At 52.4% G+C, this 27,963-nt stretch overlaps 2 protein-coding genes across 4 annotated transcripts in view; both read left to right on the top strand.

Annotated features, from left to right (window-relative positions):
* The window catches only part of LOC137356789 (aminopeptidase Ey-like), a 43,229-nt gene extending 15,272 nt beyond the window's left edge, over positions 1-27,957 (top strand). The window contains exons 4-22 of one of the 3 annotated variants that reach the window (XM_068022556.1): positions 947-1,089; positions 1,501-1,637; positions 3,061-3,187; positions 5,925-6,079; positions 7,439-7,552; positions 8,970-9,113; positions 9,821-9,886; positions 9,969-10,034; positions 13,598-13,773; positions 15,308-15,384; positions 16,329-16,465; positions 18,690-18,745; positions 20,521-20,668; positions 21,247-21,341; positions 22,353-22,463; positions 23,132-23,299; positions 24,368-24,508; positions 25,914-25,992; positions 26,942-27,957. In XM_068022556.1, the coding sequence (XP_067878657.1) occupies positions 947-1,089; positions 1,501-1,637; positions 3,061-3,187; positions 5,925-6,079; positions 7,439-7,552; positions 8,970-9,113; positions 9,821-9,886; positions 9,969-10,034; positions 13,598-13,773; positions 15,308-15,384; positions 16,329-16,465; positions 18,690-18,745; positions 20,521-20,668; positions 21,247-21,341; positions 22,353-22,463; positions 23,132-23,299; positions 24,368-24,508; positions 25,914-25,992; positions 26,942-27,091 (2,290 nt within the window). In that variant the 3' untranslated portion in view covers positions 27,092-27,957. The remainder of the gene's footprint in view (positions 1-946; positions 1,090-1,500; positions 1,638-3,060; positions 3,188-5,924; positions 6,080-7,438; positions 7,553-8,969; positions 9,114-9,820; positions 9,887-9,968; positions 10,035-13,597; positions 13,774-15,307; positions 15,385-16,328; positions 16,466-18,689; positions 18,746-20,520; positions 20,669-21,246; positions 21,342-22,352; positions 22,464-23,131; positions 23,300-24,367; positions 24,509-25,913; positions 25,993-26,941) is intronic. The other 2 variants (XM_068022557.1, XM_068022558.1) reach the window with 2 other exon arrangements.
* Positions 27,325-27,963, top strand: part of gpatch4 (G patch domain containing 4) — a 2,622-nt gene continuing 1,983 nt past the window's right edge. Inside the window, exon 1 of the mRNA XM_068022699.1 lies at positions 27,325-27,414. Coding sequence (XP_067878800.1) covers positions 27,325-27,414 — 90 coding nt within the window. The remainder of the gene's footprint in view (positions 27,415-27,963) is intronic.

Genomic DNA, 27,963 nt, shown 5'->3' with positions numbered 1-27,963 from the left:
CCCACCTCTGTCACCTCCTCCAGCCCCTACGCCGAGATCTCTGCGCTCCTCCAATTCCAGCCTCTCCCCCATCCCCCGATTCCCATCGCTCCACCATTGGCGGCCGTGCCTTCAGCTGCCTGGGGGGCCCTAAGCTCTGGAATTCCCTCCCTAACCCTCTCCCACTCTCTCTCTCTCTCCTCCTTTAAGAAGCTCCTTAAAACCGACCTCTTTGACCAAGCTTTTGAGACCAGGGACTCAATTTAACGTCTCATCTTGAGGGCATCTCCGACAGTGCAGCACTCCCTCTGTACTGAAGGATCGGCATTGAATATGGGCTCAAGTCTCTGAGGTGGGGCTTGAACCCTCAATCTTCTAACTCCGAGGCGAATGAAGTTTCTCCTGCCCCATGGGGGAGCTTAAAGCAAGCAGAAACCAGGCAGTTGACATAAAAGATGCTAACCCACCCCATCCCCCAGGCCATACCAGGGTACGTTGCCCATCACGGCTATAAGGAAGGGGCTGGAACCCGCTGGTTCCTTTGGCAGCATCTGAGGCACTGCAGCATTTCCAGATCTGGACAGAGAGGCCTGGGTGCCGTGACGGTGCCCAGTCTTGGCCGGTCCTTCGCTGATCTTTGGTTCTGCACCCCCCCTCCCACCCCCCGCCACCCCCGGTCACTGATGGATTCAGTGGTTCACCGCAGTGCCGGGAATGGTACTGCTCCAAGTCACAGCTGGTGATGGGGGAGGGGCATTGTCCTTCAGTCCCAGTGTCACTGGGCTAGAGAGAGAGAGAGAATGCGACCCGTTGGCTCCACTCTGACCTCTGTGACCTGACAGTGAGTGGGACTGAGAGTGAGGGTAAACCCCACTTCCCCGCAGTCCTGCCCACGCACACACCCACCCAGCCACACTGACCAATATGACGTTCCCAATCACGTTCTGCCCTTCTCCCCACTCTCTAGGATCTTGGCCATGACGATGATGCAGCCAACCGATGCCCGCAAAATATTCCCATGTTTCGATGAACCAGCGTTGAAGGCAACCTTTGACCTGACGGTGATACACTGGCCTGACCATTCAGCCATCTCCAACATGCCCGTCAACAGTAAGTTCTGAAGGATTGAAGCTATTACCCTCTGCTCTCTCATAGGTACTGACCTTTGGCAGGCTTCAAGTGGGTCGGAGTGAGGGGGCCCCAGTAGCCCATTGGTGGAGACCAACTACCTCATGGCGAAGGACCCCCACATGTACAGGAGCTGACACACACACACACACACACACACACACACACACACACACACACACACACACACACACACACACACACACACACACACACACACACACACACACACACACACCGTACAGTACCACAGACAGGAGCGAATCATTCCCTTTTATCCTATTTTTTCTCCACACTTTTCTCCTCTTTCCCCTCTCACCCCTCCATTCCCCCCTCCCCCTCCTCCTTGCGTGCTAACCTGTGAATACTCTCCGTTCCTCTGTCCAATTGCAGGTAGGGCTGAGATGTGGATACAAGGGCAGATTTGGATTGTGACAACGTTTGATCGCACCCTGAAGATGTCTTCATATCTGCTGGCCTGTGTTGTATCCGAGTTCCAGTTCATCGAGGAGGTTTTTAATGGAATACAGGTAACAGTTAAGGAGCCGTGTGGTGTCCTTGGAAATGTGGGAATGCCACACTAAATCCATTAACTAACTTGATATTGTCACATGACAGATTCACCTGGTAATGTCACACTGAACATATTAACTAACTTGGCAATGTCAAACTGACTGAACGAACCTTGTAATGTCATATTACACACCAACCTGGTGACCTCACACTAAATAAATTGACTAATTTGATAATCTTACATGATACACTGACCTGGTCATCACTGACTAAATATTTTAATGGACTTGGTCAGCTATCTCCATGAGTTAACCTTTTAACCTTGTTTTGCATAATTAACGCTAACCAGGGAACGGAACACTGACTCGATCTGAATGTGGTGTTCGGAGCCCAGGAACTAAGCTAGAAATGTAACACCGAAACTATGAACTGCCTTGGTTAAGGGGCCCTGGTCATATAACACAGTTCATTTACTAACCTGCGACAGTAACACTGAATCTATTTAAGATGAACTCTACAGAACGTACAGCACCGAAACAGGTCATTCGGCCCAACCAGTTCATGCTGCTGTTTATCCAGTTTGCGAACTTCTGATTACTGGATGTCGTAGAGGCTCAACTCTGTAGTAACCTTGATGGCCAACTTTGTATCTGAAAATGATACCAGAGTACAAATGTAAGGAGGTTATGCTCACCCTTTATAAATCATTGGTTAGTCCCCAGCTGGAGTATTGTGTCCAATTCAGGGCTCCGCACTTTAGGAAGGATGTCAGGACCTCGGAGAGGGTGCGGAGGGAGATTTACCGGAATGGGAGCAGGGATGAGGGACTTCAGTTAATGTGGAGAGACTGGGAGAAGCTGGGATTGTTCTCCTCGGAGCAGAGAAGGTTAAGGGGGAGATTTAATCGGGGCGTTCGAAATCAGGAAGGGTTTCGATGGAGTAAATGTGGAGAAACTGTTTCCAGTGGCAGGAGGGTCGGTAACCAGAGGGACACAGATTGAAGATAATTGGTGAAAGAACCAGAGGGGGGGGGGGGGGGAGAGGAGGAGAATTTTTTTTTAACGCAGAGAGTTGTTGTGATCTGGAACGCGCTGCCTGAAAGGGCGGTGGAAGCAGATTCAATAGTAACTTTCAAAAGGTCAATTGGATAAATACTGGAAGGGGAAAAATGTGCAGGGATGTGGGGGAAAGAGCAGGGGGAGGGGAGTGGGACTAATTGGATAGCTCTTTCAAAGAGCCAGCACAGGCAGGATGGGCCGAATGGACTCCTTCTGTGCTGTAAGATTCCGGGATATTAAATCTGAAGGTGTGGCGTTGGGGGAGGTTGTGAATGGAGGCTTGGGGTCATATGGTCGGAGGAAACAGTAGAGGACGTGGGGGTTGTTGGCGAGACATTTACTCAGTTAAGTGGCAATTTCAACCAATTTCTTTCTCTTTTAGTTTAAGGTTTGGGGCCGCAAGCAGGCAATTATTGCTGGGCAGGGGGCCTATGCATTAAAGGCTGCTGGACGATTCCTTGAATACTACGAGCAGAAATGTGACATATTCTACCCACTGAAAAAGTTAGGTAAGTGGGATCTCCCACAGAGAATTCACAGCGAGACAAGAGGAGCTTGATCTAAGGGTTACTGTCTGATAGTTCAACATATGGTCAGTGTGGTCTTTCTTACAGAGTGAAGCTCCCTCGACACTGTCCCCATCAAACTCTTCCAAGACAGGTACAGCACGGGGTTAGATACAGAGTAAAACTCCCTCTACACTGTCCCCATCAAACACTCCCAGGACAGGTACAGCACGGAGTTAGATACAGAGTAAAACTCCCTCTACACTGTCCCCATCAAACACTTCCAAGACAGGTACAGCACGGAGTTAGATACAGAGTAAAGCTCCCTCTACACTGTCCCCATCAAACACTCCCAGGACAGGTACAGCATGGGGTTAGATACAGAGTAAAGCAACCTCTACACTGTCCCCATCAAACACTCCCAGGACAGGTACAGCATGGGGTGACGTGGGCCGGGAGGAGGATCCCCTCGTCGGTCTGCTCCTAGGCCTGGCCAAGGTTACAATTCACAGGTCCAGGTTGCGGGCCGTCGGGGTGTCCGTCCTCCCTGATTGCCTGCCCCTCTTCCACAGTTACGTTTGCGCCCGGGTGTCCCTGGAAAAGGAGCATGCGGTGTCCGCCGGTACGCCTGAGGCCTTCCGCGACCGGTGGGCACTGCAGGGACTGGAGTGCATTGTCGACGCCGAGAATGGCATTTTAATTTGAGTTTTTTGTTTATTTATCTGTTTTTAATAAAGTTATTTTAAAATTATGTATATAAAGGGGGCCTGAGGAATAAAGGCCCCCTCAACATAAAATATATAAAAGGGGCCTGGGGTATAAGGGCCACTAAAAAATAAAAAGAAAAAAAAAAAGAAAAAAAAATGGAGTTAGATACTTTTCGGGACTCTGCGCCCTTTCGGACTCGGGCCGCATTTCGTGGCCCGGGTCCGACTTTTATACGCCGCCGCAGAGTGTCTAGTCAAAGTTAACGGGTCCTTGACGGCGCCCCTTCGCTTTGGGAGAGGAGTGCGTCAGGGATGCCCCATGTCCGGCCAATTGTATACCATCTGCGTGGAGCCCTTCCTGTGCCTGCTTCGCAGGAGGTTGACGGGGTTGGCTCTGCGCGAGCCGGCCATGTGGGTCGTCCTCTCGGCTTATGCCGACGACGTGCTCCTCGCAATCACAGATCCCGTTGACTTGCGGAGGATGCGCGACTGCCAGCAGACCTTTTCTGCCGCGTCCTCTGTGAGGATCAATTGGGAGAAATGTTCCGGACTCCTGGTGGGTCAGTGGCGGGTGTACACCCTGCCGGAGGAGTTGACATCTTTTGCGTGGAGCACCACGCACCTCCTCTATCTGGGAGTCCACCTTAGCCCCGCTGAGGAAGCCTGGCCGGCAAACTGGCAGGAGTTGGAGGCGAAAGTCACCGCTTGGCTGGGGCGCTGGACAGGACTGCTCCGAGTGCTTTCCTACAGGGGCCGAGCGCTGGTCATAAACCAACTGGTGGCCTCCATGCTGTGGTACCGGTTGGTCGCTTTGGCCCCGCCCCCTGCCTTCGCCAACAGGATCCAGAAGAATCTCGTTGATTTCTTCTGGGGTAAGAGGAAACACTGGGTCTCTGCCGCGGTCCTGATTCTCCCGATCGAGGAGGGCGGCCAGTCGCTGGTGTGTGTCCGCACCCAGGCTGCGACTCTCCGCCTTCGGACCCTGCAAAGATACTTGTACGTCGAGCGTCCTCCCAGATGGTGTGCGCTGGCGACGTATTTTTTCCGCCAGTGTCACTGCCTTCAAGATGACACGCAGCTCCCGGTGGGGTCTGTTAGCCGCGTCTCTCTGAGGGAGTTGCCTGTCTTTTACCGGGATCTATTCCGAGTCTGGAACATGGTCGCCTCCAGTCAGAGTGGAGGAGAGCGCCTCGGCTGCCCGGGCAGCCGACTCCGGGGACGGTCCGGCGGGCGGAGGAGTAGTCGAAACCCCCGGATGCCCCTCAATGCGGGTGGCGAGGAGGCTCGGGAGTGCGGAGTCCCTGGCGGTCGACGCCGAGAATGGCATTTTAATTTGAGTTTTTTGTTTATTTGATTTTAATAAAGTTGCTATTTTTTTTAATGTATATAAAGGGGGCCTGAGGAAGAAAGGCCCCCTCGACATAAAAGATATAAAAGAGGGCCTGGGGTATAAAGGCCACCTTATATTTAAAAAAACGGGGTTAGATACAGAGTAAAGCTCCCTCTACACTGCTTTCATTTTAGATACCAGCTTCCATATCACCCTAATATCCCTGAATTGCTACATCGACATTGAATCACTCGGAAGGGGCAGTGACTGTTGTGATGCCAGCAAAAGCAGCAGCCATTTTATACAGAGCATGATCCCATAAACCGCCACAAGTTGAATGCCCAGTTAATGCTTATCAATGATGCTGGTTGAGGGATAAGTATTGGCCCCAGGACATCGGGGAGAACTCCACCCCCCCCCCCCCCCCCCGCCCCCCTCCCCCCAACACCCTGTTCTTCCAGTAGTGGCCGTGGGATCTTTTACATCCACCTGAGAGGGGCAGACGGGGGCCTGGGTTGAACATCTCATCCTGAAAGACGGCCCCTCCGACTGTGCGGCACTCCCTCAGTACTGGCACCGGGGGTGCCGGCCTGGATTATGGGTTACCTGAACCCTCTACCTGCTGACTGAGCGGAGGAAAGGTGCCGCCCACTTGAGCCACAGCCAGCGCTCCGACTAACCATTTCTTTTCGGCCCTCTGCAGATCTGGTTGCTGTTCCTAGTTTCGAGAGCGGGGGCATGGAGAACTGGGGAATGATTATCTTCAGAGAAATAAACCTTCTTTACGACCCTGAGGAGGACTCAGAGAAGTCCAAGCAAACCCTGATGTTGGTCCTTGCCCATGAATTGTCACACCAGGTGGGTAATGAGATGCCCACCCTGGCATGCACTGGATGGCACCTCTCAGGGGTGGCAGTCACGACAGACAGACATTCACACTGTGGTCTTTTATTATTAACTAACACGTACAAACTCATCTTAATACTCCATCTATTCTACTCCGTGCGTTTCTATCACTCCTTGCACAAACCCAAAGTGCACTACCGTCAATGAAGTACACTTTTCGAAGTGTAGTCACTGCTGTCAAGTGGCAAACGTGGAGGGCAATTTGCGCACAGCAAGAGTCCGCACACGGTAATGTGATGAAGCCCAGATAATCTCATTTAGAGATACTGGTTGAGGGATAAATATTGAACCCAGGACACTGGGGAAAACACCCCCCCCCTGCACCGCCCCCCCCCACCCCGGCCCCCCGACCCCACCCCGCTCTTCTTCCTATAGCGGCTGTGGGATCCTTTACGTCTACCTGAGAGGGGCAGACAGGGCCTCACCCGAAAGACGGCACCTCCGACAGTGCGGCACCCCCTCAGTACTGGCACTGGGAGAGTCAGCCTGGATTTTGTGCTCTCAAGTCTCCGGAATGGAGGCTCAAACCCACGGCATTCTGACTCGGAGGTGAGAGAGAGTGACCCACTGAGCCACGGTGAGCGGGCCCACACGGCAATCAGCATGGGGTTAGGTACAGAGTAAAACTCCCTCTCCACTGTCCCCATCAAACACTCCCCAGGACAGGTACAGCACGGGGGTTAGATACAGAGTAAAGCTCCCTCTACACTGTCCCCCATCAAACACTCCCCAGGACAGGTACAGCACGGGGGTTAGATACAGAGTAAAGCTCCCTCTACACTGTCCCCATCAAACACTCCCAGGGACAGGTACAGCACGGGGGTTAGATACAGAGTAAAGCTCCCTCTACACTGTCCCCCATCAAACACTCCCAGGGACAGGTACAGCACGGGGGTTAGATACAGAATAAAGCTCCCTCTACACTGTCCCCCATCAAACACTCCCAGGGACAGGTACAGCACGGGAGTTAGATACAGAGTAAAGCTCCCTCTACACTGTCCCCATCAAACACTCCCCAGGACAGGTACAGCACGGGGGTTAGATACAGAGTAAAGCTCCCTCTACACTGTCCCCATCAAACACTCCCAGGACAGGTACAGCACGGGGGTTAGATACAGAGTAAAGCTCCCTCTACACATTCTTCAATGGGCCAGTGAGACTTACCCACAGTAAGTCCGCTCTGGCAACTGAGGTGAAAGTAACCCAATCACTTCCCTGCAGCAATATATACGCATTCCCCAGGAGTCTGTTGTGCCATGAACAGGTTGAAATGCTGTGTCCCCATTGGCCGCATTGCGTGTTCTCTTGCAGTGGTTTGGGAACCTGGTAACAATGCAATGGTGGAACGATGTGTGGTTAAATGAAGGACTTGCCACGTACTTCAGTTATCTGGGGAATGCCTTCGTCAACCCAGAGTGGGACACGGTAAGTAAACTCTCTCATATAATATATCAAACAATACAATAAACCTGACACGATTATAAGAGCAATTTATAGAATTCGACAGCTACAAAAGGAGTCCATTCAGCCCATCGTGTCTGTGCTAGCTCTTGGAAAAAGCTATCCAATTAGCCCCACTCCCCTCCCCCTGCTCTTTCCCCCCATATCCCTTCACATTTTTCCCCTTCCAGTATTTATCCAATTGCCCTTTTGAAAGTTGCTATTGAATCTGCTTCCACCGCCCTTTCAGGCAGCGCGTTCCAGATCACAACAACTCTCTGTGTTAAAAATAACTTCTCCTCATCTCCCCCTCTGGTTTGTTTACCAATTATCTTCAATCTGTGTCCCTCTGGTTACCGACCCTCCTGCCACTGGGAACAGTTTCTCCTTATTTACTCCATCAAAACCCTTCCTGATTTTGTTCGCCCCGATTAAATCTCCCCCTTAACCTTCTCTGCTCCGAGGAGAACAATCCCAGCTTCTCCCAGTCTCTCCACATTAACTGAAGTCCCTCGTCCCTGCTCCCATTCCGGTAAATCTCCCTCCGCACCCTCTCCGAGGCCTCGACATCCTTCCTAAAGCGCGGGGCCTGGAATTGGACCCAAAACACCAACTAGGGCTGAACCAGAGATTAAGAAAGAGTTAATAACAGCCTCCTTGCCTTTTGATTCTCTGCCTCTATTTCTAATGGAAGGGAACCCCAATGTCCTTTTCAGAGCCTTATTGATCTGCCCTGACACTGTCAAAGATTCACATGACTCACTTGCACCCACTTGCTCTGTGTGGCCACGTTAAGAACAGTTATTTATATTTGGGCCTTTTTCTGATCTTCAGCTCAAGTACATGCAGGCTGGATTAAGGCCCGAAACCGGCCTGATATTTATTTTGCCCCAACCCAAACTCTTTAAGGCCCTGTCGGGCTCCCGGTTAAATCTGTGAATGAAAGAGAGACTTGCATTTGTAACGGAGGAAACGGGGCAGCCAATGTGCGCACAGCAAGCTCCCACAATGTGATCATGACCCAGGAAATCTGTTTTTTAGTGATGTTTGGTTGTGGGGTAAATATTGGCCCCAGGACACCGGGGGAGAACTCCCTGCCCTTCTTCCAATAGCGGCCGTGGGATCTTTTACATCCACCTGAGAGGGGCAGACGATGGGGGGGCGGGGGGCTTTGGTTTAATGCCTCATCCGAAAGATGGCACCTCCGACAGTGCGGCACTCCCTCAGTAGGCATTGGGAGTGCGGGCCTGGATTGAGGCTCCAACCCACGGCTGTCTAACCCATAGGCACGAGTGCGGCCCACTGGCCTGCGGCCGACTTGGCCTTCCCTGCCTCAGCGCCACTGCCCACTGAACCACCTGGGGAGGGAGTTCAAATAATCCTCTTGCAATTGTCTCGTCAGGATTCCCTCTTTGCAGGGAAAAGTCTGCGTTTCGCCTTCATTGCTGACGCTTTGGCTAACTCCCACCCGCTGTCGCCAGGGCCACAGGACGTGACCACTGTCGTGCACATCAGCCAACTGTTCGATGACATCACGTACGAGAAGGTGAGGAGCCTGAGGTGAAAGGTCAGAGGGCAACAGCTGGGGTGTGGGGGTGGGGGGGTGGGGGGAGGACAAGGACGAGGAGGAGAAGGGGAAGGAGCGCCACGGTTCTTCGGGGCTGGGAAAGGATGGGTTCCAGTCGGAGACAGGGTGCTGCGCCTGGATCCCACCATCCTGAGGGTGCCGGAGGAAAGAATTCCCATTTCAGTGGCGCCTGTCGCCAGCTCAGGACGCCTCAGGCCACTTCGCAGCCAATGAAGCGCTTTTGTTTTTTGAAGTGCGGCCGCTGTCGAAATGGAAACCAATGCGCGCACAGCAAGATCCCACGAATGGCAACGTGATAATGACCTTGATAACTCGGGTATTGGTTGAGGGATAGATATTGGGCCCCTGGGCATGGGGAGAACTCCCCCCAACCCCCACCCCCACCCCCTTCCCCACTGCTCTTCTTCCAATGGCAGCCGTGGGACTGCTCATGCCCACCTGAGAGGGGGCAGACGGGGGCCTCGGTTTAACGTCTCATCCAACAGTGCAGCACTCCATCAGTGCTGGCGCTGGGAGCGCCGGCCTGGATTATGGGCTTGAGTCTCTGGAGTGGCGACTCGCGCCCACCGACCTTCGGACTCCCGAGGGCAGAGAGCTGCCTTCCCTGTAGCCTGCTGGTTTCTCTTGCCCGCCAGCTGCCTAATATCCTATGTCCGATCCGACAGGGTGCGTCAGTTCTCCGAATGGTCTCCAACTTCCTGTCGGAGAAGGTGTTCATACAAGGCCTAGTGGTAAGAGGAGAAGCGTCGATTTGATTGTATCTGTCTTTCATGAGCGTCGCTGCCTCGGAATTAATGAGTCAAACTCTTGCAGAGCTATCTGAGGGAATTCAGCTACAAGACAGTCACCTACGCTGACCTCCGCGCTCATCTAAACAAGGTAACCGCAACTGGGCCTGAGCGTCGTGACCACAGAGTAGGCCGTAAGAGAGCGGGAGGCCCAAAGCTGGCCTAGGACTGGGTCGTGCCCAGCGTCTCCTAGTCTAGTTGAGAGTCTAGTATTGTGATGACCAAGCGGGAGAGACACCAGAGCAGACACAGTGAGAACAGTTCACGCCTGAGCTCTGTTCTTTGGGAAGGATGTCAGGACCTCGGAGAGGGTGCGGAGGGAGATTTACCGGAATGGGAGCAGGGATGAGGGACTTCAGTTAATGTGGAGAGACTGGGAGAAGCTGGGATTGTTCTCCTTAGAGCAGAGAAGGTTAAGGGGGAGATTTAATCGAGGCGTTCAAAATTATCAAGGATATTAATAGTTTCCAGTGGCAGGAGGGTCGGTAACCAGAGGGACACAGATTTAAGATAATTGGTAAAATAACCAGAGAGGGAGATGAGGAGAATTTTTTTTTAACGCAGTGAGTTGTTGTGATCTGGAACGCGCTGCCTGAAAGGGCGGTGGAAGCAGATTCAATAGTAACTTTCAAAAGGGGAATTGGATAAATACTGGAAGGGGAAAACTTTGCAGGGTTATGGGGGGAAAGAGCAGGGGGGAGTGGGACTAATTGGATAGCTTTTTCAAAGAGCCAGCACAGGCACGATGGGCCGAATAGACTCTTCCTGTGCTGTATCATGCTATGATTCTATGCACTATTTGGAACGAGTGAACTAATTAGATTTGAGTGGGCCTTCTTCGTTAAAAAAATGGAGGCGCAGAGACACCAAAGCCTACAAATTCAATGGCACTGTCCCCCGTTCCTCAGGCGCTAATTGTACGCCTAATCTTTCAACATGGCTGGCAGGAAACACGTGTTGATTTCGATCTGGAGATCTGTCCAATCACTGGTAGGCTAGCTGGAAATCTGTCCAATTCCTGGTGGACTAGCTGGTCTATGTATCCAATCACTGATGGACTAGCTGGGCTAGGTATCCAATCACTGACGGGCTAGCTGGGCTAGGTATCCAATCCCTGATGGGCTAGCTGGGCTCGGTATCCAATCACTGATGGACTAGCTGGGCTAGGTATCCAATCACTGACGGGCTAGCTGGGCTCGGTATCCACTCACTGATGGGTTAGCTGAGCTCGGTATCCAATCACTGATGGACTAGTTGGGCTCGGTATCCAATCCCTGATGGGCTATTTGGGCTATGGATCCAATCACTGATGGGCTATTTGGGCTAGGTATCCAATCCCTGATGGGCTAGCTGGGCTATGTATCCAATCCCTGATGGGCTATTTGGGCTAGGTATCCAATCCCTGATGGGCTGTTTGGGCTATGTATCCAATCCCTGATGGGCTAGCTGGGCTATGGATCCAATCCCTGATGGGCTATTTGGGCTAGGTATCCAATCCCTGATGGGCTGTTTGGGCTATGTATCCAATCCCTGATGGGCTATTTGGGCTATGGATCCAATCCCTGATGGGCTATTTGGGCTAGGTATCCAATCCCTGATGGGCTAGCTGGGCTATGTATCCAATCCCTGATGGGCTATTTGGGCTAGGTATCCAATCCCTGATGGGCTGTTTGGGCTATGTATCCAATCCCTGATGGGCTAGCTGGGCTATGTATCCAATCCCTGATGGGCTATTTGGGCTAGGTATCCAATCCCTGATGGGCTATTTGGGCTAGGTATCCAATCCCTGATGGGCTAGCTGGGTTATGTATCCAATCCCTGATGGGCTAACTGGGCTATGTATCCAATCCCTGATGGGCTATTTGGGCTCAGTATCCACTCCCTGATGGGCTAGCTGGGCTATGATTCCAATCCCTGATGGGCTATTTGGGCTCAGTATCCAATCCCTGATGGGCTAGCTGGGCTATGTATCCAATCCCTGATGGGCTATTTGGGCTCAGTATCCAATCCCTGATGGGCTAACTGGGCTATGTATCCAATCCCTGATGGGCTAGCTGGGCTATGTATCCAATCCCTGATGGGCTAACTGGGCTATGTATCCAATCCCTGATGGGCTAGCTGGGCTATGTATCCAATCCCTGATGGGCTATTTGGGCTCAGTATCCAATCCCTGATGGGCTGTTTGGGCTAGGTATCCAATCCCTGATGGGCTAGCTGGGCTATGATTCCAATCCCTGATGGGCTGTTTGGGCTAGGTATCCAATCCCTGATGGGCTAGCTGGGCTATGTATCCAATCCCTGATGGGCTAGCTGGGCTAGGTATCCAATCACTGATGGGATAGCTGGGCTAGGTATCCAATCACTGATGGGATAGCTGGGCTGGGTATCCACTCACTGATGGGCTAACTGGGCTATGTATCCAATCACTGATGGACTAGTTGGGCTCGGTATCCAATTACTGATGGACGAGCTGGGCTAGGTATCCAATCCCTGATGGGCTAGCTGGGCTAGGTATCCAATCCCTGATGGGCTAGCTGGGCTAGGTATCCAATCCCTGATGGGCTAGCTGGGCTATGGATCCAATCACTGATGGACTAGTTGGGCTAGGTATCCAATCACTGATGGGCTAGCTGGGCTAGGTATCCAATCACTGATGGGCTAGCTGGGCTAGGTATCCAATCACTGATGGGCTAGCTGGGCTATGGATCCAATCATTGATGGACTAGTTGGGCTAGGTATCCAATCACTGATGGGCTAGCTGGGCTATGGATCCAATCACTGATGGACTAGCTGGGCTATGTATCCAATCACTGATGGGCTAGCTGGGCTATGGATCCAATCATTGATGGACTAGTTGGGCTAGGTATCCAATCCCTGATGGGCTAGCTGGGCTATGGATCCAATCATTGATGGACTAGTTGGGCTAGGTATCCAATCACTGATGGACTAGCTGGGCTATGTATCCAATCACTGATGGGCTAGCTGGGCTATGGATCCAATCATTGATGGACTAGTTGGGCTAGGTATCCAATCCCTGATGGGCTAGCTGGGCTATGGATCCAATCATTGATGGACTAGTTGGGCTAGGTATCCAATCACTGATGGGCTAGCTGGGCTGGATGAGTTTCCAGTTCTTGGCGATCTGGTGGAAACTCCTCTGCTCTTTGCACTCGAACCTGATTCAGATCCTCTGAATGAGTGGCAATCCTTTTTCAGGGCATCAATCTAACAGACTGTCCTGGGTCCTTTTCAGTGAAAGCAGTGGCCAGTGGGCAGTAAGTAAGGAGGTGTGGGGAGGGAGCAGGAGAAGAGGCTGCATCAAAGGAACACTGGGCTCAGCAGGAGGCCATTCAGCCCCTTTGGCCTGCTCTGCTATCCAATCAGATCATGGCTGATCCTTAGCTCAACTCCATTTCCCTACTTTTTCTCCATATCTCTTGCAAAAAGTGCTGAGGAGGGGGGTATAGATGAAAGAGGAGAACATGGGCATGGTGGAATGGGGCGGAATGGAGACTACCAGAAGGAGAGGGCACACTTTGGGACATGTAGTCGGAGATGCCCGAAGAGATAGGGTGAAGGAAGATGATGGAGGGATTTGGGGGCATGGGTTTAAAGTGACCTCTTTAATGTTGCCTCCCCCTTTCCCGTGCGTAGGCCGTGAACAACCAATTAACAGTGAGGTTGCCCAGCAACCTGGAGTTCATCCTGGACACTTGGGTCTTACAGATGGGCTACCCTGTCGTCACCATCAACACCACTTCAGGCCTCCTCACGCAGAAGCACTTCCTCCTGGACAGCAGGGTCAACGTGACCAGGTCATCAGCATTTGAGTGAGTACAAAGGGGAGGCAGGGACAGGAACACTGGCAGTGATGTACAGATCTCCTTAGAACAGAGAATGGAACCAGGGAATTGAGACTTCAATTAACGTGGAGAAGCTGGGATTGTTCTCCTCAGAGCAGAGAAGGTTAAGGGGGGGATTTAATCGGGGCGTTCGAAATCAGGAAGGGTTTCGATGGAGTAAATAAGGAGAAACTGTTTCCAGTGGCAGGAGGGTCGGTAACCAGAGGGACACAGATTGAAGATAATTGGTAAAAGAACCAGAGGGGGGGAGAGGAGGAGAATTTTTTTTTAACGCAGCGAGTTGTTGTGATCTGGAACGCGCTGCCTGAAAGGGCGGTGGAAGCAGATTCAATAGTAACTTTCAAAAGGGCAATTGGATAAATAGTGGAAGGGGAAAAATTTGCAGGGATGTGGGGGAAAGAGTAGTGGGGCAGTAGTAGTGGGACTAGTTGGACAGCTCTTTCAAAGAGCCAGCACAGGCACGATGGGCTGAATGGCCTCCTCCTGTGCTGTGTCATTCTATGAGTGCATAAATGAGGAATCATTTGCTATACAAAGTTCCGAGGCGCAACTGTGATTTGTTTAGAGATGATTCACACATGTCCTTAAAATAGTGGCCCTGGGATCTTTTACACTCACCTGAGAGGGGCAGACGAGCGCCTCCGTTTAACGTCTCATCCTGAAAGACGGCGCCTCCGGCAGTGCAGCACTCCCTCAGTACTGGCGCTGGGAGTGTCGGCCTGGATTATGGGCTCGGGTCTCTGGAGTGGGGGGGCTCGACCCCCACGCCCTCCTGACTCAACGGTCCGACGGCTACCACTGAGACTCGGCTGACACGAAGGAAGAGAAGAAGCACGCTGTGGGTTCACGGAGCTGTTACCGGGGGGCAAAGGGTCTCACCGTCGAGTCGAGAGACGTGAGGTTTTAGGCTGTTTGCACAGGAACTGAGAAGGTTAACGGGGGTGACCTGATCGAGGTCTTCAGGAGTTCTGACGGCTTTTTTTATTCCACTGAAAGAGAAATCGCAAAAAGAATTAAATGGGAGAATGGAAAATATATATTTACACAGTGGGGAGGGGTTAAAAGAGGCAATTCGGAGCCACAACTCACCTTAGGCCAACTGGAGATAGCTGCCCTCCTCCAATTCTTGTTCCGCCCCCCCCCCCCCCCCACCCCGATTCCCATCGCTCCACCATTGGCGGCCGTGCCTTCAGCTGCCTGGGGGGCCCTAATCTCTGGAATTCCCTCCCTAAACCTCTCCGCCTCTCTCTCTCTCTCTCCTCCTTTAAGACGCTCCTTAAAAGCGACCTCTTTGACCGTGCTTTTGGTCGCCAGTCCCCTAATATCTCCTCGGGGTCAGATTTTGTCCGATAACGCTCCTGTGAAGCCCAGGTCTTTGAGCAGGACTTTGGCCTTGGCTTCGCACAGAACGAAGAGGGGTTGAGAGGGAAATATTAGAAATATTAAACACCTGTAACGTGGGTCAAACATGGGTACTGACTGTGTGTTTCTTCTTTCACAGGTTTAAATGGTACATCCCTGTAACTTGGCAGAAGAACAGCAGTATTCAGGACACAGTCTGGATTAATAAAACTAACGGTGTGAATGGTTTCTTTTCCCCACTGAAAATAAAGGTTCATTCGCGAAGGATTATTTTTCCCGCAGAGCGACTTTTGCCTGCCCCTGGATACAAGAACGCCAAAAGTGTTCATACTCTTAAGGGAAGAAGTAGAGTTTTACTCTGTATCTAACCCCCGTGCTGTACCTGTCCTGGGAGTGTTTGTTGGGGACAGTGTAGAGGGAGCTTTACTCTGTATCTAACCCCCGTGCTGTACATGTCCTGGGAGTGTTTGATGGGGACAGTGTAGAGGGAGCTTTACTCTGTATCTAACCCCCGTTCTGTACCTGTCCTGGGAGTGTTTGATGGGGACAGTGTAGAGGGAGCTTTACTCTGTATCTAACCCCCGTGTTGTACCTGTCCTGGGAGTGTTTGATGGGGCAGTTGAAAATTTAAAGGGACATTGTATTTAAAAAGATTAAATAACTTGATCCTGACCCTCTCCCATAACCGTAGAATTAATTACCTGCCCTCTCCCCCCACCACCAAAGTTCATAAACCTTAAACCTTCCCCCTTCCCACCGTCCCCGAGACCAATTAAATTACTCTGACGTTGATCCCCACCCCACCCCCACCCGCCCCCCACCCGCCCCCCACTCTCGCACAGAGAAACCTACCTGCTTCCCACTTTCCCACCAGTGCTCCGCCTCGGATCTGGAGATCCAAAGGCGCAGGAGCGCCGGCCAGCGGCTCCAGTATTGCCCCCGAACGGGGGGGGGGGGGGGGGGGCATAAAAAATATGCAGACGTTGCTCCCGTCGCGGAGCGGGAGGGGCAGGACCGTCACGAGGCCTTGCCACCGCCAGCAATATCGGGCCGGGCCTTCCCGGCGTAAACTCCAGCCCTGTATCTAACTGGTGTTTATAGACTGATGACGTGGCCCTGTGATTGTCTTTGCTGACATCTGCTAGTTTCCCCCTCGCCAGAGGCGTTGGTGAACGAGATGAAGGTGAACGGCCAGACCTGGGTTCTTGCAAACATTAACGCCGTCGGCCTTTTCCGGGTTAATTACGATGACGACAACTGGGACAAGCTGCTGATCCTGCTCATGAGGAACCGTGATGTAAGTGGGTGATCGACCAAGGGAGTCGGAGGGCCGGGAGGGCTCTGTGAACCGGGGCGCGCTCCGGGAGGTCCGTTATCAGGAGGGCTCTGGAGGGTTGGGAGGGGCCAGGGGATCGGAAGGTCATGGGGGTGGCGAGGTTCTCGGGAGTCAGGAGGGGTCGGGGTGCTGGAACATTGGAATGTAGGAATGGGAGGGGGCCATTCAGCCCCTCGAGCTTGTTCCACCATTCAATGAGATCGTGGCTGATCTGTGACCTCACTTCATCTACTTTGCCTCCATATCCCTTAATAAGTTTGGGTAACAAAAATCGATCAATTTCTGATTTAATATTAACAATTGATCCAGCATCAGTTACCATTTGTGGGAGAGCGTTCCAAACTTTGTGTGTGGAAGTGTTTCCTAATTTCACTCCTGAAAGGTCTGGCTCTCATTTTTAGACTCTGCCCCCCAGTCCCAGACTCCCCACAACCAGCGGAAATAGTTTCTCTCGATCTACCCTATCTGTTCCCCTTAATATCGTGCAGTCATAGAGTCACAGAGTCATTTACAGCACAGGAGGAGGCCATTCAGCCCATCGAGTCCACGCCAGCTCTCTGTAGAACAATCCAGTCAGTCCCATTTCCCCCACTCTATCCCGTAACCCTGCAAGTTTATTTCCCTCACTTGCCCATCACATTTCTTTTTGAAATCATTCACCATCTCCGCTTCCACCATCCCGGTGGGCAGCGAGTTCCAGGTCATAACCACTCACTGTGTAAAAAAGTTCTCTCACATTCCCGCCCCCCCCCCCCACCGCCATCTCTTGGCCAAAACCATCAATCTGTGTTCCCTAGTCCTTGTACCATCAGTTAATGGAAACAGTTTTTCCTTATCTACCTTATCTAAACCTGTCATAATCTTGTACACCTCGATCAAATCTCCCCTCAATCTCCTTTGCTCCTGAGACAACAACCCCAGCTTCTCCAACCTAACCTTGTAACTAAAATCCCCCGTCCCTGGAACCATTCTGGTAAATCTCCTCTGCACCCTCTCAAGGACCCTCACATCCTTCCTAAAGTGTGGTGACCAGAACTGGACACAATACTCTAGTTGAGGCCGAACCAGAGCTTTATAAAGGTTCAGCACAACTTCCCTGCTTTTGTACTCAATGCCTCTATTTATGAAGCCCAAGATCCCATATACTTTACTAACCACTCTCTCAATATGTCCTGCCACCTTCAAAGATCGATGCACATGAACCCCCGGGTCCCTCTGTCCCTGCACACTCTTTAGAACTGTGCTGTTAAGTCTATATCGCCTCTCCCCATCCCTTCTGTCAAAATGCATCACCTCACACTTCTCTGTATTAAATTCCATTTGCCACCTGTCTGCCCATTCTGCTCGCTTATCTATGTCCTGTTGCAAGCAGTTCATATCATCCTCACTGTTTGCTACTCCTCCCAGTTTGGTATCGTCAAATTTTGAAATTTTACTCTGTATTCCAAGATCCAAGTCATTTATATATAGCAAAAAAGCAGTGGACGCAGCACTGAGCTTAGGGAACACCACTGTTTACCATCCTCCAGTCTGAAAAACAACCACTTACTACGACTTTAAGGCAACTTTTCATCCAAATGGATACTGACCTTCCTGTTCCATGATTCTCAGTTTTGTTAACCAGTCTTTTATGTGGCACTTTGTCAAACGCTTTCTTAAAATCCATATAAACAACATCCACCACATTTCCTTCATCAACCTTCTCTGTTACTTCTTCATAAAATTTAATTAGTCAAGCGCAATCTGCCTTTTACAAATCTGTGCTGACTCTCCTTAATTAACTCAAACCTCTCCAAGTGCCTGTTGATCTTTTGCCTGATTATTGTTTCTAAAACCTTACCCACCACTGATGTTAAACTGACTGGCATAAAGTTGCTGGGACTATCCTTACACCCTTTCTTGAATATCTTTAAAAAACTCAATCAAATCACCCTTTAAGCTTTTAAATTCCAGGTAACACACCGCTTGCTCGCGTAATCAGGGGATTCGGGAGGTTGGGGGCTCAGTGGAATGGGATCCGAGGGTCAGGAGTTTGGGGGTCAGAGGGTCATGAGGCCATTTGTTTATTGTGTGGGCCTCCTCAGTGCGGCCTCCTGTCCAAGCCTGTCCTCAGTGAGGCCTATCAGTGGAATGTCAGGAGCCGTCCGCTAAATCTTAAGTTCAAGTCTCTTTTTCCTCCCACCAGGCCATTCCAGTGATAAACCGGGCCCAGCTCATTGATGACGCTTTCAGCCTAGCACGGTAGGAGTGATGGGAAGGGTGGGCAGAGCCTTCACACAGAGGAGGGCCTGGTCCGTGGGGCATTTCCACATGACGCAAACCCACAAAAAAAAAGGAGCTGGCTCACACAAGGCTGTGGACACTGTCCGAGGGCCTGGCTTTTAATCCATCCTGCCTGATAAGAGAAGGCCCCTCTCTCTGTTGTTCGTGAGGGGGCCCCATGAATGTGGAGCAGACAATTTAAACCTTGCTGCAAACACGGCTCCACAGGGTAGTTGAACTAGCTGGAGCTTGGCACAAGATTTGTGACTTTGTTCCGCAAATACCAGCAGAAACATCCGCACAGTTGTGTTGTATGGATGATCTCTGAGAGTGAAGCACATTGATGGGGACAGTGTAGAGGGAGCTTTACTCTGTATCTAACCCCCGTGCTGTCCCTGTCCTGGGGAGTGTTTGATGGGGGACAGTGTAGAGGGAGCTTTACTCTGTATCTAACCCCCGTGCTGTCCCTGTCCTGGGAGTGTTTGATGGGGACAGTGTCGAGGGAGCTTTACTCTGTATCTAACCCCCGTGCTGTCCCTGTCCTGGGAGTGTTTGATGGGGACAGTGTAGAGGGAGCTTTACTCTGTATCTAACCCCCGTGCTGTACCTGTCCTGGGAGTATTTGATGGGGACAGTGTCGAGGGAGCTTTACTCTGTATCTAACCCCCGTGCTGTCCCTGTCCTGGGAGTGTTTGATGGGGACAGTGTAGAGGGAGCTTTACTCTGTATCTAACCCCCGTGCTGTCCCTGTCCTGGGAGTGTTTGATGGGGACAGTGTAGAGGGAGCTTTACTCTGTATCTAACCCCGTTTTTTTTTTACTGTTTGACAGGGACAGTGTAGAGGGAGCTTTACTCTGTATCTAACCCCGTGCTGTTCCATATATTAATATATCATTTTAATATTAGCTTTAGTTAACACATTGCATGAATTGTTATATATTCGTAAATATTTACACATAAAAGTCTTGCATTTCTGTAGCGCCTTTTACCTCAGAACATCCTAAAGAACCTTACAGCTAATGAAGCACTTTTTGAAATATTGTCACTGTTTTAATGTTGAAAATATCGTAGCCAATTTGCACACAGTAAGATCCCACAAACAACAATGACATAAATGACCAGATTTCTTTCTTAGTGATGTTGGTTGAGGGATAAATATTGACCCCGGGACACCGGGGAGAACTCCCCCCTGCTCTTCTTCCAACTGTGGCCGTGGGATCTTTTGCATCCACCTGAGAGACCAGACAGGGGCCTCGGTTTAATGTCTCATCCTGAAAGACGGCACCTCCGACGGTGCAGCACTCCCTCAGTACTGGCACTGGGAGTGTCGGCCCGGATTATGGGCTCGAGTCTCATGGAGTGGGGGGGCTCGAACCCCTGAACATCTGACTCAGAGCCACTGATCATGATATTAGCATATATTAATATATTTGCATGGTTTAATATCTTAATATATTAGCATATATTAATATATTAGCATATATTAATGAGGCCCCTGATTGAGACAAATGGGTGCCTGTGCCTACAAAATGGGCCCAGTTTAGATGGCAGAGGGTGTTAATCTCGCAGGTATGGCCACTAAGATTTCGTATGGCCATTTTACCCGCACTGCAGCCTTGTTGCCCCCGGACAGGGATGGTTAATATTTTTCCCTCATTCCCCCCTCTCCCGCAGAGGGTGAGCACAGCATTCCCAGAACAACAGAAAGTAATCCTAAATTCTTTGGTTTCCCTCCTGGGGTGGGCGGGGAGCAGCGGGAAATATATCCCCATAACAAGGGCCTTGGAAACCACGCGGTACCTGCACATGGAGACTGAGTACCTGCCCTGGGACACCCTGAGTAACCACCTGGACTTCATTGAACTGATGCTGAAGGAAACCCCTGGATACGCACTGCTGGAGGTGAGGCCCACACAGTCGATGAGCTCAGTCAAACCTCCCCTCGCTCACTGGAGGAAACAGGGGAGTGGGAGGAGAGGAGGGAGAGGCGGAGGGGGAGAATGAGAGAGAAAGAGAGAGGTGGAGTGAGGAGGAGAGGCGAGGGATACGGAGGTGAAGAGAGGGGAGGGAGGGAAAGAGAGAGGGATAGCAGGAGTGGGATGGTTGGAGAGAAAGAAGAGAAAGGGAGGGAGTGAGAGAGCGAGAGAGATGAGGCAAATGTGAAGAAGAGGAGGGGAGAAAGGAGGAATGGGAGAGTGGAGCGGAGGGGGAGGAAGGAGGAGGGAGAAGAAGGAAGAGAGGGAACAGGGGTAAGAGGGAAGGGAAGGCAGGGAGGAAGAAGGGAGTGAAGGAGAGAAAAAAGGAGAGATGTAGAGGGGAAAGAGGAGGGAGGGAAAGGGGAAAAGAGACAGCAGGAAAGAGTGATTGGAAGGAGGGAGTGTGAGAGAGAGAGACAATTCCATGATACATTATTCCACCAAGCTGGGTTGTTTGAAGCCAGCCCCAAAGTTAACTCCTCTGCAAATCCCGTTTTCCTACAGAAATACATCCTGAGCAAAGTGACCCCGGTTTACGAGTATTTCACGGAGCTGGGCAGCCCCGATCTGGACATGGTGCCACAGGAAAGCTCCGAGCAGTGAGTAACGTCATAGCTCATAGTGAAGGTACTGGGCAGAGTGTGGCCAGGGAAGGCTGCTGTCTCACCCCCTGCCCCCTCCCCCTGTCCCATCCTCCACTCCCCCCTCCCCCTGTCCCATCCTCCACTCCCCCCTCCCCCTGTCCCATCCTCACTGCCCCCTACCGCTGTCCCATCCCCCACTCCACCCTCCCCCTGTCCCATCCCCACTGCCCCCTCCCCCTGTCCCATCCCCACTGCCCCATCCCTCCTCCCCTTCCGCTACACCTTCCCCAGTCCCCCGTCCCACTCTCCACTCCTCCCACCCCTGCCTCCTCCCCCTCCCCAGGCCCCTCCCCACTCCCGTTCTCCTACCCCTCCTCCTGTCTCTCATCCCCTTCGCCTTTCTCTCCCCCCTCCCCCCCGTCTCGTCCCCCTCCCTTGTACCCTCCCTCCGTTCCCTTCCCCTACTCCTCCCCCTGTCTATTCCCCCCTCCCCTTCCCCAACACCACCTCCTGTTCTCCCGTTCCCCCCCCTCCACTCCCCCTCCCCCTGTCACTTCTCCCTTCCCCTGTCCCCTCACCTTATCCACCTGTCCCCTCCCCCTTTCCTTCCTCTAACCCTCCTCCTGTTCCCCGTCCCCCTCTCCACTCCCCCTCCCCCTGTCCCCTCCACCTCCCCCTGTCCCCTCCACCTCCCCCTCCCCAGTCCCCTGTCCCTCCCCCCAGTTTCCCGACCCCTCCCCTCCCCCAGTCCCCATCCCCTCCCCTGTACCCTCACCCATTCCCCCTTACTGGCTCCCCATGTTCTTTCCTCCATCTCCTCTCTCTATCTCTTTCCCCCGCTCTCCCTCCCAACTCCCACTGTCCCCTCTCCCCCGCTCCCCATCCCCCCCACTCTCCCTCCGAAGACTATCTGGGGCCATTTCTGGAATACCTTCAGCTCAATGCTCTTTGGTAGGGAAGAGTTTTGAGTTGTTGGAGCTGAGGTGGACCCCTCAATCTCTCCTCTCGCTGCTGCTTGTCCCTCAGGTTTGCCCAGGAGGTGGTGGCCGGAATCGCCTGCTCCAACGGCCTGGAGAAGTGCAACAAGAAGGCCAAAGCTCTCTACTCCCGCTGGATGGCTCAACCAGACGTCAACCCGTGAGTACCAGGGAGGAGGCAGCCCTGAGGACGGCCACTCGGCCCACTGCGCCCATGCTAGCCCTTCCACCAGAGCCGTCCGCTCCAATCCCCGTTGGTCCACCCTTTGACCTCTAATTTGCCCCCAGTCTTCGCCACGCGCTCAAAAGCCACTGGCGGTGGGGGGGACAAATTACTTCTGGCCCCTTTTGGGGAAAACTAACGAAATATCGTGAAGAAAGACTTGCATTTCTATAGCGTCTCTCACCACCTGAGGATGCCCCCATGCGCTTTACAGCCAATGAAGTACCTTTCTGAACTGTAGTCGCCGTTGTGATGTAGGAAACGCAGCCGCCAATTTGAGCACAGCAAGATCCCACAAACAGCAATCATCTGTTTTTAGTGATGTTTGGTTGAAGGATATATATTGTGCCCCAGGACACCGGGGAGAACTCCCCACCCCACCCCACCGCCAGTCTTCTTCCACTAGTGACTGTGGGAGCGGACGAGGGCATCGGTTTTAACGCCCCATCTGAAAGACGGCACCTCCGCCAGCGCAGCGCTCCCTCAGTAGTGGCACCGGGTTTCTGGTCTAGATTATGGGCTCAAAAGAAACCCAAACGATTCTCGAGATGACACTGGCTGGAGTCCAGAGCATTGTTTGCTAACCGGGACCTTTCTCTTCCTAGGATCCCTCCCAGCCTCCGCTCGGTGATCTACTGCCGGTCGGTCTCCGAGGGCGGGGAGGCCGAGTGGGACTTTGCTTGGCAGATGCTTGAGCTGGTCACCAGCGCCGCGGAGGCCCAGACCCTCCGATATAGCCTGGCCTGCAGCGTGGACTCCTCGCTCCTGACCAGGTACGTCTCTCACACACGCACACGAACGCTCACACAATCTGGCCTTACAGCTCGCGTCGCTCTCTAGGCCGCAGGCTCGTCGCTAGTGGACGCTTCAGCACTAGGCCGCAGGCTCGTCGCTAGTGGACGCTTCAGCACTAGGCCGCAGGCTTATCGCAATGGACGCTTCAGTCCTGAGTGGCCGCGCTGTGCCTTACAGCTCGCATCGCTCACTCAGCCGCACTGCTTAGCGCTCGAGCACGAAAGGCGAGAAGGTGGAGGTGAACCTTCTTCCCCGACACTGGGACCAATCGGTTTGATGCAGCCGAGTGGCTCGCTAGGCCCTCTTCAGAGGTCAGTCGAGAGTCAAGTGCACTGGTGTGGGACGGGGTTCCATTGTTGTCCACCCATTTGCGGAGCTCTGAGATCCCACGTCGCAACAGAGGGCTTACGGTGGTTATGTTACTGGGCGTGTAAGATAAGCCTGTCCAAATAATCCAGAGTTCAAATCCCACCATGATGCTTTGAGATTTTAATTCGCTCCGAACAAAAATTGGACAGTAGATGATCTGGTCTCAGTAACGGTGACCGTGGAACTGTCGCATTGACGTTAAAAACCCAACTGGTTCACTAATGGCCTTCGGGGACGGAAATCTGCCGTCCTTACCCGGTCTGGCCTACGTGTGGCTCCAGACCCACAGCAACGTGGTTGACTCTGAAATGCCCCTCTGAAATGGCCGAGACAGCCGCTCAGTTGAAGGGCAGTTATGGGTGGGAAACAAATGCTGGCCTTCGCCAACGGCGCCCGCATCCCATGCAAGAATTAGAGAAAAACATCAATGCGGTTGACTCTTCAGTGGCCATTCAGTTTGATCAAAAAAGGCTGAAGGCCAACCAGCAGCTTCGAAGGGGCAACTAGGGACTGGCACTAAATGCCAGCCTCACCAGCAACGCCTACATCCTGAGAATGAATGGATTTTGTTTGAAATACCCATGTTGACGAGTCCACGGGAAGCATCGTTCATCGGGTTTGGACTGTGGTGGTGATGACTCCATGTTGTGTCTCTCTCTCTCTCTCTCTCTCTGAAGGTACCTGTCACTAACCTTGATGCCGTGGAAGATTAAGAAGCAAGACGCTTTGGCTACCATCACCTTGGTTGCCCAGAACATCAATGGGAAAAAGCCCGCCTGGGACTTCATCAAGGCCAACTGGACGTCTCTCATTTCAGAGTAGGTCTGCTGGTGGTTCACCATCACCCATGATGTTGACTCCATCTGGCCCTTATTAGTCTGGGAGCAACTCTCACCTAGTCCCACTGCCCCACCCTTTCCCCGTAGCCCTGCAAATCTTCTCCCTCCAATTAATTATCCAACTCCCTTTTGAAGGCCTCGATTGAATCTGCCTCCACCTCGCTCTCAGGCAGTGCCTTCCAGATCCGAACCACCCGCTGCGTGAAATAGTTTTTCCTCGTGTCACCATTGCTTCTTTTGCCAGTCACTTCTGCTTCTCCACCCTTTCACGAGTGGGAACGGTTTCTCCCTATCTACTCTGTCCAGACCCCTCACGATTTTGAACACCTCTACCAAATCTCCTCTCAGCCTTCTCTTCTCCAGGGAGAACAGCCCCAGCTTCTCCAATCTATCCTCGTTAACTGACGTCTCTCATCCCCAGAACCATTCCCACAATCTGCCCAACCTCTTCCTACCTCCTTTTGATCCCAACTATTTTGAACTTGGGTGATGTCCCGCAGTACGGGCCTGGACTGGTCATAGAATCATACAAATTGCAGCCCGCGAGGAGGCCGTTTGGCCCATTGTTGCCCGTTCTAGCTCTTCAACTGGAGCTGTCGACTGTAATCGCATCTCCCTTTCAGTTCCTTTCTCCTCAATTCCTTCTCCTGAAATGTTTTTACAGTCTCAACAGTCCCTTCCACCAGGAGAAGTGGGGGAGGTGACCAGGAGGGATAGGTGGGGAAGCGGTCAGGCAGCAGTGTGTACAAGATGCACTGCAGCAACTCACTAATCCTCCTTCGACAGCGCCTTCCAAACCCGCGACCTCTGCCACCTAGAAGGACAAGGGCAGCAAATACATGGGATCACCACCACCTGCAAGTTCCCCTCCAAGTCACACACCATCCTGACTTGGAACTATATCGGCCGTTCCTTCACTGTCGCTGGGTCAAAATCCTGGAACTCCCTCCCTAACAGCACTGTGGGTGTACCTACCTCACACGGACTGCAGCGGTTCAAGAAGGCAGCTCACCACCACCTTCTCAAGGGGCAATTAGGGATGGGCAACAAATGCTGGCCTTGCAAGCGATGCCCGCATCCCATGAATGAATAAAACTAATACATTTATATAGCACCTTTAACATGCTAAAACATCCCAGGGCGTTTGCACGAACATCAAACAAAATTAAACATGGAAGGAGATATTCGGTCAGTCAACCAAAAGCTCGGAGTGTCTTGAGGATAGGGAGGCTGAGAGGTTTAACGAGGGAATAATCACTCCTGTGAAGTGCCTTGGGACGTTCTATTATGTTAAGGGCGCCATATCAATGAAAGTTGTTGTTGTTCGGCACCACCCCTCCCTCGCTCCCACTATATCTGACGAGACTCCATTTTCTACGGGCAGGTTCAAGAACTCTGAGGCGATCGTGGGACTGCTCGACGGAGTGACGGCCCGGTTCTCCACCCCTGAGGACCTGCAGGAGGTCAGAACCCCTTCATTAATCTGTCTTCGGGTGGCGCGCGCCAGTCAACATGCAGTGTGTCGGAGCCGCAGTGTGAAAGCAAAGAACTTGCATTTGCCTAGCGCCGTTCACGACCTCAGTTCATCCCAAAGCGCTTTTACAGCCAATGAAGTACTTTTGAAGTGTAGTCGCTCTTGTAATGCGGGAAAACGGGGCAGTCAATTTGGGCACAGCAAGATCCCACAAACAGCAACAGGACACTGGGGAGAACTCCACCCCCCCCCCCCACCCGCTCTTCTTCCAAAAGCGGCCTCGGGATCTTTTCGCCCACCAGAGAGGGGCAGACGGTGGCCTCGATTAAAATCTCAGCTGAAAGGTGGCACCTCCAACAGTGCAGCACTCCCTCAGGACTGGCACTGGGAGTGTCGGCCCGGATTATGGGCTCGGGTATCTGGAGTGGGGGCTCGAACCCATGAGAGGCAGCGACATCATCGTGTGGCCACATTTATGGGCGGGGCTAAGTCCGTCGTCTTGTCACGTTACCGGGGAAATGTTGCAATTGGCCTCAGCATTCCTGCTCCAGGATAATGGGGCGGGGGGTGGGGGGGAGATCAGCCTGAGTCCCACCCCCTGATTGACATCCAGTTGCGCCTGCTGGAAAGTGCAAGCAAGCGGGCAATGGGTGGCGGCTGGTGTGGGCTTGACTGAGAGGCTGGCCAAAGGTCAAGGGTCCCGTTGACCCTCGCCAAGCTCCAAGTGATTGGTCAGCTTAATGAGTTATCCAAGAGAGAGAGGCCGTTGCCCAGGACACTGCATCCCATTGTTGCCGCGCCGCGTCCATTACAACACTTCATTGGCTGTGAGGTGCGGTGGGGCACCCAGAGGTGCTATAGAAATGCAATCCTCTACTTTAGTTACAGTATTGCTCTGAGGGTCTTGGTGACGCTGCTTCTCTTTCTTCTATTCCTAGCTGAAGGAGTTCAAAGTGAACAACGAGGCTTCTGGATATTATTTTGTCACCCGCATCATGACCAAAGTGATTGAGAGGACTGCGTCCTACATCCAATGGAGAAAGGAAAATGAGGGGGAAATTTACCAATGGGTTAACAACAATCTGTGAAGATGATGGGCGCACGGACTTCCTTACCCTCGTGTTCTGGTTGTCCCTTGCCCCACGCCAGCCCCTCAACCCTTCCTGCCTTGGATGCACCGTTCAGCTCAATGGGGCATGACCATCGACGCTGGTTAGACAGCTGATCTCTATAGCGCTGTGGGAGGGGACACCATCCCGCCATTCCCGGTTACAACCTCCTTTCTCCCCCCCCCCACTCATCCGCCCTGCCAACGCTTCTCATGAGGTGGCTCGTCACAGGATTCCCAGGTCCACCGCAGACTGAGCGTTCAGCTGGCATTTCCAACATGCCCAGCGGACAGCCGTCGCTGGTGGGTCCTCTCGTGGGCTGGTGACAGGGCGGAACGAGAGTGCTTGTGGCTCAAGGTGGTCCTGGCCGCTCTCCCGGCCCACCCAGGAGTCGACAGCAATGACTAGTGAGGGGCCCAACCTCCTTTAATTATCACCCAGCACGTCTGCCGGCATGGTTCTCCGAAATATTGATCGAAATTCCTCTGTCAGCGCAGTGCATTTAATCCCCGCCCTCCCCCCATCCCCCCTGCCCAGGGGTTGCACCAAGAGAAACTGGCACTTATCCAGCAATTTCCTCACATCTTCTCAGAAACGTGGTCCTTAAATATCTCCTTGTTCTCTATCACATGTTTATTAAATGGGCCGAAAACGCAACACCTAAAAAGACATCCCCTTGCGACAAAAGCCGATGGTTTGGAGGGGATTCAGACGCGTCGCAGTCTGAACTCTCCTGGCTTGGGTTCCCACGGATCCAAATACCCACTGACAAACGGTCAGCTTTCATACATTTCCCCTGTTTCCCCGCAACGCGACAAGCCACACAAATCTGTGTCACGTCGTGATGCAAC

This window comes from Heterodontus francisci, chromosome 46 (assembly GCF_036365525.1).
Source record: "Heterodontus francisci isolate sHetFra1 chromosome 46, sHetFra1.hap1, whole genome shotgun sequence".
In the NCBI taxonomy this organism is placed as follows: Eukaryota; Metazoa; Chordata; class Chondrichthyes; order Heterodontiformes; family Heterodontidae; genus Heterodontus; species Heterodontus francisci.
Note: the sequence above shows the minus strand (reverse complement) of the source record. Positions and strands in the feature narration are given on the sequence as shown.